This window comes from Anopheles coustani, chromosome 2 (assembly GCF_943734705.1).
Source record: "Anopheles coustani chromosome 2, idAnoCousDA_361_x.2, whole genome shotgun sequence".
NCBI classification, from domain to species: domain Eukaryota; kingdom Metazoa; phylum Arthropoda; class Insecta; order Diptera; family Culicidae; genus Anopheles; species Anopheles coustani.
Genome location: NC_071289.1, coordinates 66703932 through 66714966, shown reverse-complemented (window position 1 = coordinate 66714966; position 11035 = coordinate 66703932). Strand labels below are relative to the sequence as shown.

Below are 11035 nucleotides of genomic sequence, written 5' to 3'. Positions count from 1 at the left end.
GGGAGATATATCAGGATACTTTGTTATTCCACATAAATCACAATGATAATAAGAAATAGCTTGGTTTATCGTACGTTATCTGCTATTCGGTTAATTTTCTTGCTAATCCCCTTCAGCTACACTGTTGATAAATATGTATATAATAACGTGTAGAAGAATCCCTCCTCTTTCTCCCATTATTCCTCCAATGTCTGAATAGTAAAATACTTCCACAGCGACCGTATGGATTGATATCAGTTTCTAGATTTTTATTCATCATGCCCGGTTATATTAACCATTGCACTGTGACTTCCCAACGTGCCTCTAGCGAATCTACAATAATATATTCTTATATTATCGAACTGTTGCTCCCACGGTCGGATTCCATGTTTATGTTGTTCTGCATTTGCGTAATATCTTTGATCTTTGTTATAGCTTTGATATTAGCATAAATAGTATGGCACTAAAAATATGCTTCCGGTTCCCCCCGGGTAGCTTAGAGTAAACCGAGCTAAACTCATCGTTCAAACGAGCTTTAGTAGTGTGTGCTTTGTATAAATGCTCTAGATAGTTTGATTTAATTAAAGTTGCACCGTTTAACCTTGCTTCATCATCCGTTACATGCACAATATTTTTTCAACGTTCTTTAATAGTACTATTCATCAGAAAACCAAAGACGCAAAGCTGTTGCAAGATGCCTGTCAAGGACCTTCAGTTCCCGAGCTCGATTCCAGCGGCAAAATGTATCTAGGACTTGTGTGAACCACTAAAGTTCACTATCGATCACATCTGAATGGGCAGATTATTATGCAAATTGGTTACCACACCTCAATGGTGACCGGCATAATTGGATCATTTTTAAAACATATCTTTAGTAATAGTTTTGGTTATGATTTTTTCCCCTTTTTCATAATGTAATGTTAGTTATCTTTTCCTTTGCGCTCATAAGATCATTTTCTTCAGAGAATGAATTTTGCTGGCCCACCCGAACGGGTGATAATAAAACATCTGTTGCATATATTTTTTTCTTCTCGCGCGATTACGTTAACTGACAGGAGACGCTCGCAAACACGCAATCATATCCAATTGTTATAGTTTACCGTGCTTCAATCGTCCGTCAAACCTAACACCTACCACGACCATCGGTCAATGCACATTAAACGAATTATACCTCAGACAATGAAATCAGATCACAAGCAAGCGATAGATACACGACATTTGAACGTACACCACGTGGCATTAAACCCGGTTCATCTTTCAGCGACGTACGCTACATTTATCACAAACATATATATTCAATACCAAACAATCAATTATCTTAAGGAGACGAAGGATCACGCAGAAAGATCGGAAATCAATTGTATATCTATAACTTCACTGATTGTTACTTACGCCATGTTGAGCGCAGGACTACTAAACTCCTGCCTCGCTACATCGGTCTATACCGTCTGCAACGCCCAAAGAAAAGCACCTAATATTGATATTGTACATCTAATGATTCTAATCCGAACTGATTCGAACCTCACCCGGCCACAACCAGACACCTATATTTTAAAATATCATTTTCAAGACTTTAGACACTCATATAAACTAGTATTAATACGCCCCTTCTTCTCAAGCCCTCAAGGGTTCGCTAACCAACCCATTTCCATGTCGGCGAATCGTACTTGAATCCTGTCTGTTAGGGTTTATTCTTAAAGCCGTTATGTTTCTTCATTTTACGGCAATCTTTGTTGACTTGATGTTGCATTTCAATCTTTCTTATAAGTTTTGACTTGTCTATTGTGCAATGGTACTATAAATGATAAATAACAACTAAAACCAGTTCATAAAACCAAAATGTACCAACAAAACCAACAGAAAAAATCAACAGTTTATACATCGATTAGGATCGCTTTCATTTAACTAAAAAATGTTTAAGCTTAATTAAGCCCATTACTAAATCCATCCCTTCACTTTTCACTTTCATAAAACATCAATTTTTTTAATCCCTTTTCGTTATCTTGGAATCGTTGCTTTAAAAATACTTACGTTGGGTAAATGTTATGGACAAACTTTGAGAATAAACTTTGAAAACATCAACAGTAAAATAAAAAACTTTTCTCTACTGAAAAAAACATCAATCATTAAATCAAATATTCTGAAGTTGTAAAATAATCGTTTGTTTCACTTAACACTAGAACTACTTGCTATCGAACGGCGTGTCAATTGTATTCACTTGTCTTTTATAACCTTTTTTGCCTAACCATGTGCTAGCTTTTGGACGTGTTAATTTAGTCCATTTAGGATTTATATGCACTCTATTTTCTAACTTTCGTTTCATTTCTAGAGGCTTAAAAATGTTTTCAATCCCTTCAATTTGATTGGAACACTCATTGATTTAGTGTCTTGCGTGCCCATTTAGATTTGTTTAGTTTAACATTGTATTTGATTTTGCTATTTATTATGAGAAATTGGTCCAAAAATCGATCCCCCCCTGATGATGTGTATGCGTTCTTCACTAATATGAGTACTCTTTGTGTGAGTGTATTTCCCTTTTAACAGATCATCTTTCCCTTCAGTCGATAGTAACACTTTCGTGTTCCATGTTTCTGTGCCCATTTTTTCAGAACAACAGAAATGTACGCTGAGATAAATATCTGTTTCAATTCATACACTACCTTCGTACACTGGTGGTTTGCTTTGTTTGTAGTATTTTTTTTGTTTTTGGTTTGTTTTTAGCCTCCTCGGATCCCTTCCTTCATGTTGAAATGTTTGGCCTTTTATTGAATTTGATGGGACACATGCAACCGACCTCCTCTACTTCCCTGATCCAGAGTTGATTTTTTTGAGACCACTCTTATTAAAGTTACAGATCGAATCAAGCAACGCGCTACGATTCCCCTCATTGCCGCCCGTATCGTCACCAGAAATGGATCTCGCCAGCTTACCTGTTGTTGCCGAGGATGATGTGGCGTTGGCTGGAAACGACAGCGGCAACGATGCCGGTGGTGCCGGAACTGGTGGTGCCGATGGCGGTGGCTGTGGAGACGTACTCCCACCACTGTCCGTCGCGTGCGGAGGCGGTGACATCAGCGCTTCCTGGGGTGAGGTAATACTGTTCGCACTGTTCGATTTCACGATACCACCAGTTGAGCTGGACAGGTGTACCGTAGATGCCATTCCACCGCCATTGCCTCCACTACTACCACTACCCGACGGTCCGGTCAACGGTGGTCCGTTATTCAGCTGGAGCGAATTTTGTGCGCGCAACTTGGCCTGCTTCTGTTCATGTTTCTATCGTCAGCGGGAGGAAGCAGGGGGAGGAGACGTCAATTAAGACAAAAAAAGGAGAAACAGGACAAGAGAAATCCCACAGGACACAGTACATGATTAAAACAGTTTCATCGACAGCGCAATGCGCACACCGCAAGCGTTACTTACAGCTTTCTGTTTGATTTTTTTCTTCTCCTCCTCGGACGTCATCATTTCCTGCACCCGGACGAGCCGCTTTTGATTCTTCACCGAACGCTGCTCGTCCCGGACGCGATTCTCAGTCTTTTGGACCGCCAGCTTTAGCTGCTCCTTGGCGCTGGTCGAGAACTTTAGGTGCGGTTTCTGGACGGCGATTGCCGTCGCGTACTGCTCGTTAAACTGGCCGGCATACTCGCCGAAGAATGGATGCGTCGTCAGTTGATCCAGCGTAGGCAGGGCCGACTTGCAGGCCTCCTTCGAGAGGATCGATTCCAGCAGAGATTCTTAAAAACGAGAAACCGGAATGAGGTGTGCTATTTTTGTAATGCTTAAGGCAGGTAGCAATATTTACTAGATACTTACTCAAACTATCGGGACAGTCGGTGATCTGCCGTGCATACGAGTCCTGCAGTGGATATCCCATGCACATCTCATACAGCAGATGGCCGAATCCGTACACGTCGATTGCTTCGCACGTGTTAATTTTGCTGTGCTGAACGAAGAACGGCCGATAGAACGATGGCACGCCGAACATGAAGTTCTCCACGTCCATCAGCTTGGCCACACCGTCCACCACAATCACGTTGCCACAGTGCACGTGGCCACAGGCGACGCCCTTCGAGTGAAGGAACCGTATCGCTTCCAGGATCTGCCGCGCGTACAAAGCTAGCTCTTTGAGGGGCAGCGGTGCACGACCCTTCGGGCTGCCGTACTTCGATAGGAACGGATTGCAAGGGCTAGCCGAGCAGAGCACATCCTTCAAGCTGCCCTGCTTGTAGAACTTTCGTATCACTAGCGCTCCGCAGTCGTTCGACGCAATGTGCTCGATCGGTACAATGTACGGATGCTGCACGCCACCAAAGTTCTTCAACACCGTATGGATCTCCTTCTCGTCGATGTACCGGTCCGGGCCGAACTCGGTCCAGCTGAGGATGAGATCATCCCGGCCACTCGAGCCATCTTTGCTCGAGTTGTTGTAGTCTTTCTCCGTCGACGTGGTCACGCATACCTGCGTAGTGTGTGCCTTGCCGTGCGACTGTGAGCTCGACTTGATCAGATGGTGCTTGGTGGTCGAGTGGCCTGGCGAGTGTTTGTTGCCCTGCGGTCTGTGAACCACCTTAAAGTAGTGCTTCCGCAGCCGCCACCCGATCGGACCGAGCGATTGCCCCAGCGTGTAAAGGCCATCCGTACGCAAGCTCATCGACGCATACTGGAGGGCTAGATCTGTATAGATAAAACGAAAAAAGAGCTGCATGAAGAACGGAACCCAGAAGTGCTAAACGGTAACGCGTGACTCGCGGCACACTTACCATGGAACGGCGTCGAGTAACTATCCGGATCGATGAATTTTTTGGTCGGTAACGATGATGCCAAAATGGGATTCATTAGTACTTGATTGATATACTCCTGTAATGCGTTCAACCGTTCAGCTATAAAATCTGGGCGCATATTACCTAGTTGGGGCGGAAGTGTAAAGAAAGTACATGGGTTAAGGAAACCGTCGGGCAACAAGGAACGTGGTAACACGCAAGAGAAACGCAGGAAACACAAGAAGGAAAGATAGAAAATAAAAAGGATAGAGAAAATTTGATCCGATTAAAACCGTATCTCTAATGGAAGCAGATACGCTACCAGAGGCTTATGCTGTGCCTTTATGTGTGTGTATGTGAGTGTCTATGCGCCAGGATGATGTTTCTCGATACATTCAACGTTAATGGGTACTAATGGAGGGAGACGCACGATTGAACGCACGCGGGAAAGTAGGGGACCGTAGTGGGGGGATAGTGTGAAAATAGTGTCAACGTTCAACGTATCCTTGCTAGATCTGACTCGCCTTACATAGTCCCTCCTTCTGGTTTCCCGAAAGGCGGTGAAGCATACATACAGTCACACCTTCCTGCAAGCACACAGAAGCATGGCTATAGTAAGCATCAGCCATCGTTAACCGTAGCCAATATAGTGTGCCATGGTAAAGCACAACCTTTCGGAGAAGAAACTTAGAAGCCGATGCACAGTAGTTCGAAGAGTAGGCTTTTGGCTTTGGCGTATCGATCGATTCTTCGGTCGGAAAACCTCCAAAAACTAATGCCAAGATATCATGGACTGAATTAGCTTTCATTTCCATTAGACATGTTCTCGACCACACACTGTTAGTCTTTTCATGAAATACAAAAAATTGCAAACAGGACATTACTCCCTTGTGTTTCACAACCAACGATTGTACACCGAAATATGATTTAAAAAAAAAAGATACCCATGTTTTTGAGGTTTACCCTCTTTAAGTTGTGTCTCAGAAGATTAATACGTTTTCGGTTGGTTATTACGCACAACAAGTCCCCACAAAATGAAGAAAACATTACATACGTCCAGCAAATGGTTAACATTAAGCCACTGTGCGATGCGTGTGCCCGTCCAATACGGGTATTCTTTCAGCATGAAACAAAAGGGAGTGTAAAACTAAACAACAAAAAATAGTATCGATCGCACTGGACCGCATCACTACTCGCCGTCTTACCGGATCACCCATTTGCCTTCCTTCTAATATATCTTACTCCTTATTACAGACAACACGGATGGCGCCATGCCTTTTTAGTAGGACTACGCTGTTTTTTGGTGGGGTGGGATAAAACCGGTTAGAGGGTGTTAGACAACGGGTGGTGGTCGTTCTCGCTGTCGTTTTTCCTCTCGCCGGATGATTATTTCTAATGTAGTGGAAACTATGGCTAGTCGCTAGGTCGGGGGGGAAAAATTAAAGCTGACGTCCGCCCCCCGCGTTAGGCGTCACGCACGAAGCATGAATCGACACCAGAGCGCACCGGAAGGGGCTCTGTCGCGTGCGGGGTCCCTTCAGTACACTTACCGATAAGCTTCTTTCCGGGGAATGACAAATCAATCCCTGAAATTTGCAAACACTTGTTGAGCGAGGCGAAATCATTGTAGCGCCGCAGAATGCGCCAGCTGTTTTCCGGGTACGGTCCTCGCTGCACTCTCAGCACATACTCCTTTTGTGTAACGTGGCGGTGGCGAAAGGGAAGGTTTTTTGTATTTTACCACACATACGAGACGAAAACACGGGGGTGGTGGAGCGAACCGAAAAATAAAAACAAATTAAAAAATAGGTAAGGAAACGTAAAAACAATAGGAACACGAAGTTTTGAAATGAAATGAAAATGACGAAATCCAAACATGGTTTGGACGGATGTTTGTAGATGCTGTGCAATTGTTTTCATTGAAATTGCCAATCATTCGGGTACATGAAGGACGACACAACCCTGACCAGGAAAGGCATCACACCACAATCTCAACAAACCTGCTTACAAAATACCTACCGTATGTCCGTCAATGGTTTGTGCTGTTTCGATTGTACAGCAGCAGGCTTCGGTATCGTCAAGGTTCACTTTCTGCGTGGTTCCGGTTTGCTCAAACAGTGCCATTTGTTGGTTTCCGTATACCAATCGGACATTTTCGCCGATCCCGCAGGTGTTAAAAGAAATAGGAATGAATATGCCACGGCAGCGTCACTAAACACACTAAACGAATGACGAGCTGAAGAAGGATGTGTTTTGCACAACCATTGGTGCTTTAGTTTTTGCTTAGCTTTTCTACGCTTTCACTTTCACCGGACGGACCGAAACCGATTTGATAATACGATACGCAAACTTCTACGAAATTTCCACTTTTCTTGACATCATAGTGATCTGCTTTTAGAGATGCTTTGGATCAATTATCCGAACACTTTGCAAACTCATGCAATTTTAGACGCCTCAGGATGGACTGCGTAAGGCTGCACCACCCATCCTCTATTCCAGCAAACACACTCCGCCTTACCTTTACGTGCTAACAGCCTTAGCGAGAGGCAAAAAAACAAGTAAATATTTTATTCTTTGGCACTATTTTTACCCAATCCTACCACCAGCTGATTCATGGAACATCAGGTACTAGTTCAGAAGGACCACTCGCAGGCGGATGAAAACAAATCCAACTCGCACTGAACTTTCGGCTGGCAGCAAAGGAAAACACTTCGGAAAATTAATGCTTGCACTGCGGCACGGACCGCGACGTCGCCCTGGACATTTCTGGACGGGCACCGGAACTAAACGACGGCTGCTTTCGATTGATTTTCTGCTACGTTTTTCTTCCCTGGTACTAGTGTTGGCAGAATCAGGATTCCGAAGATTCGAAGATTCAATCACTAGACAGATTCTAAAGATTCGAATCTTATTAGACGGACCCCAAAGGTTTGATTCGATTGGGGTTCGATTCAGATTTGATTTCTTTGGAACTTGATTTGAATCGATTCTGACTTGACCCTAAACTATTTGAATCGACTCAACAAAATGTGAGTTCAATAGAACGAGTCGATCTAGAGACAATGTGATTGATTTCAGATTACTCAAATACTCAGACCGGACCATTTTTACCGGATTCTGAATAAAACTATCACTCTAAATTGATAATCTTCTTAAGACAGCGTTGAGAGGTGAAAGAAGCCACCCGGCTCAAAGCCTCTATAAACCCTACATACTACTACTTCTTAAGACAGTGTTATATACAAAAATAACTGTGCCCGATTTTCAATGCTTGCGAAGAACATCGTTTCCTTACGTGAATAGATTTTCATGATCAACAGAACTACTTACAGCGGTGAACCTCATTTTCAATGAAAGTGTGTGGCACGTTTTTATTAGGGAAAAGCGAGTTATGATTTGATGAGGACTCAAATTAGGATAAACGATTTCCAGACCGACATTTTCATTGGTTTACATCGAGACGATGTCGCGACTGTTTCTTGGATTGGGGTTCGGATTTGGGAATTAGGTTTACCCACCACTAGAATAAAGCTGCACGCCAAACTGGCATCAACAAACTTCAAAGACCTTGGTCACAACTGGAAATAATGGCTAAAATAGCTAATTTGTTAATAACTTTTTTAGCATCTCAGTCAATTTCGGTAAATGAAAGGTCTTTTGAAGATATTTACTATAACTCTGATATAACAAATGCTTGTTTAAAACTTTATGATCCTTAAACCAATTTGAGATTGTTGCCAGTTGCAAAAATTGCCTAGTGGTAGTTGATCCAACAGGAGAAACGAGTTTTGCGCAACCATCCGCCAGTCTAAAGCTGTTGTAACTTTTTTTTAATTTTTTTCAAACATTCAGAGAAACTCAACGGTGTACGAAAGGAATGTGAAAAATGACAAAAACCTAATGGGTTGAAGTTCATGCAGTATATTTTTAAATGGAACACAGTAAAGTTTAGAAAAAAGAAATGGCGCAAAAGCAACTTCATCGACCAACAGCTGAACCGAACCTTCCTTCAATGTCGTGGCACTTGCCCCGGGTGACTGATGGTGCCTCTTTTATAGTATTTAGCCGTTGCATTTACAATGCTGGATTTCAGGGACGGTGTCACCGAAACATCCGGAGCTGATTCGGAGTTTTCCGCCTTAAGAACGGCAGCACAACGCCAATTTTTTAGATAATTCACTGGAAAAGAAAAATTAAAGATTTAATTAGTTTTCAACGCACATGTTGGTCGGAAGCCTTCACACTTACTTTTCCACATTCGTACACATCCATCATCTCCCGTTGAGGCTAGCATCGTACCCGTAATGTTCCAAGTAACGCGCCATACGGTACAATAATGATCACCGAATTGAGCAGCAGTTTGAACGTCCAGTCTGGTGCCCGCCATGGGATCGCTAAAATTAGGGAAAGCAAATTTAAATAATAATCGTTCCAATTCACAGTATGCTCAGTATGACCTACAGAATGGGTTTGAGGTTAAAGATTTGAACATCCTTGCTAGCGACGGCCAAGATATGATAGCTTCTTCCAACGTTAGGCGCAAATGCGATGTCGTGGACAGGCTCGAGGATCGAGTTGATGGTTTCCGTTTTAGTCCAACGGCGGCAGTTTTCGCTGTACTCAAAAATGAACACCTTCCCTCCGGTACTCTGTGAAGAATCATCACTTCCGGCCGCTATCATCGGTGGATGCAATCGGAACATTGACGGATTCCAGGTCAGACAGCTGAGCGGAATCTTTACACTGATCTCATGAGACAGCGTCCACTGGGACAGGTTCATGATGTCCGGCGCTTCGTAGATACGTATAATTCCATCGGCGGAACAAGCCGCCAGCATCAGGCCTTGTGTTTTCGGTGCAAATTTAACATCCGTCACGCTAGTCCTCGAGTCAACCAAGTTCGTGCGTCGTACCCAACGTTTGAGCGGTGGCATGGCCGGATTTGTTTTTTCTCCCACCGTTTCTTCCCACACCGAAACGGTTCGGTCGAACGAGCTGGTAGCGAGCACTTGCCCAAACTCCGGATGGGCCCACGATAAGCGCCATACGGAACCGGAATGCGATTTCCAACTTGCAGTAACACTCCACACACCGGGTTCGTTTTGATCCCAAACCTATAAAAAGAAAAGTGGCAATTTAAACCAACAACTCTACGGTAAGCTCGGCACTTGATGCCGGTCCGGCTTGCGGATGTAAACAAATCGACCCGGCACGCGCACTTACCTTCACGTACTGATCGCTGGAGCATGTAGCCATTCGTTGGCCATAGTAATCGTAGGCTACGTCGTGTATCACATCCTTATGCTCCGTATGAATTACTGCTGAATCAAACATTTTACTGTTTCCCACAAAATATCCGTGAACACTGTAAAATGGGTTGTTTTGAGTGGATATCTCGCGGTTATGGAATGTTTGACGTTTGACAGATGTTCGGAATAATTAGTGATGTCCCATAAATCCGATCCGTCCCTTCAATTTCAGGCCGGAACAGGTGAACCCATGGGGTTCGTATTTAAGTTACATTTAAAAATGTGAATTAAAATACCCTTAAAAGATCCGTTGTCGCATAAGTTTCATTACTGTAGTCCGATATAAATATTACATTTGATAATTTGTGGTGGTTATAATCGATTATATTCACGATCATCTATTCCTAAAAAATCAAATGTAATCGATAACAACGACAATATGTTTGATCATTTAATGAATGAATGTGGTTTCATGGTTTGTCTGTTCTGATGAAATCTGATGAAATGCCCACGTATGCGAATCCGACCGGTATCACAGATCCTGGACCCTGTTGTGTGCCAGTATTTGGATCTGGTTTAAATCCGGTAGAATCCGGTTGTAATCCGGTTAAATCCAGTTGAATCCGGCTCAATCCGTTTGAATCCGGTTTATATCCGGTTTAAATCCGGTTAAATCCGGTTGAATCCAGTTTAAATCTGGTTGAATCCGGTTAAATCCGGTTCGATTCCGGTTTTAATCTGGATTAATACGGTAGAATCCGGTTGAATCCGGTAGAGTCCTGTTGAAACCAGTGGAAACCGTTTGAATCCATTTTAAATCCGGTTGAACCTAGTTAAATGCGGTAGAATCCGGTTTAAATCTGGATGAATCTAGTTGAATCTGGTAGAATCCGGTAGAATCCGGTTGAAACCAGTTGAATTCGGTTCAATCCGTTTGAATCCGGTTTAAATCTGGTTGAATCCGGTTTAAATGCGGTTGAATCCGGTTTGAAGTCGGTTGAACCCGGTTTAAAGCCGGTTGAACTCGGTTTAAATCTGGATCAA

The 11035-nt window shown here is 43.2% G+C and overlaps 2 protein-coding genes across 5 annotated transcripts; both read right to left on the bottom strand.

Annotated features, from left to right (window-relative positions):
- Positions 1–1821: 1821 nt before the first annotated feature.
- Positions 1822–7528, bottom strand: LOC131263261 (PX domain-containing protein kinase-like protein). Of its 4 annotated transcripts, none has more exons than XM_058265428.1 (7): positions 7343–7528; positions 6762–7216; positions 6293–6434; positions 4743–4886; positions 3796–4656; positions 3403–3716; positions 1822–3255 (listed from the first exon to the last, which is right to left on the bottom strand). In XM_058265428.1, exons 2-7 carry the CDS (start codon positions 6864–6866, stop codon positions 2779–2781), a joined length of 2043 nt encoding a protein of 680 aa, XP_058121411.1. In that variant the 5' UTR covers positions 6867–7216; positions 7343–7528; the 3' UTR covers positions 1822–2778. The 4 variants fall into 4 exon arrangements, with proteins under 4 accessions (XP_058121411.1, XP_058121414.1, XP_058121413.1 ...); XM_058265431.1 differs by having other exon boundaries at positions 1822–3243; XM_058265430.1 differs by having other exon boundaries at positions 6293–6431.
- A 1125-nt stretch (positions 7529–8653) lies between these two features.
- LOC131262929 (nucleoporin seh1) lies at positions 8654–10146 on the bottom strand. The gene is made up of 4 exons (XM_058265030.1): positions 9966–10146; positions 9204–9856; positions 8991–9136; positions 8654–8921 (listed from the first exon to the last, which is right to left on the bottom strand). The coding sequence occupies exons 1-4, from the start codon at positions 10074–10076 to the stop codon at positions 8752–8754; spliced, it is 1080 nt and encodes a 359-aa protein (XP_058121013.1). The 5' UTR covers positions 10077–10146; the 3' UTR covers positions 8654–8751.
- Positions 10147–11035: the final 889 nt, after the last annotated feature.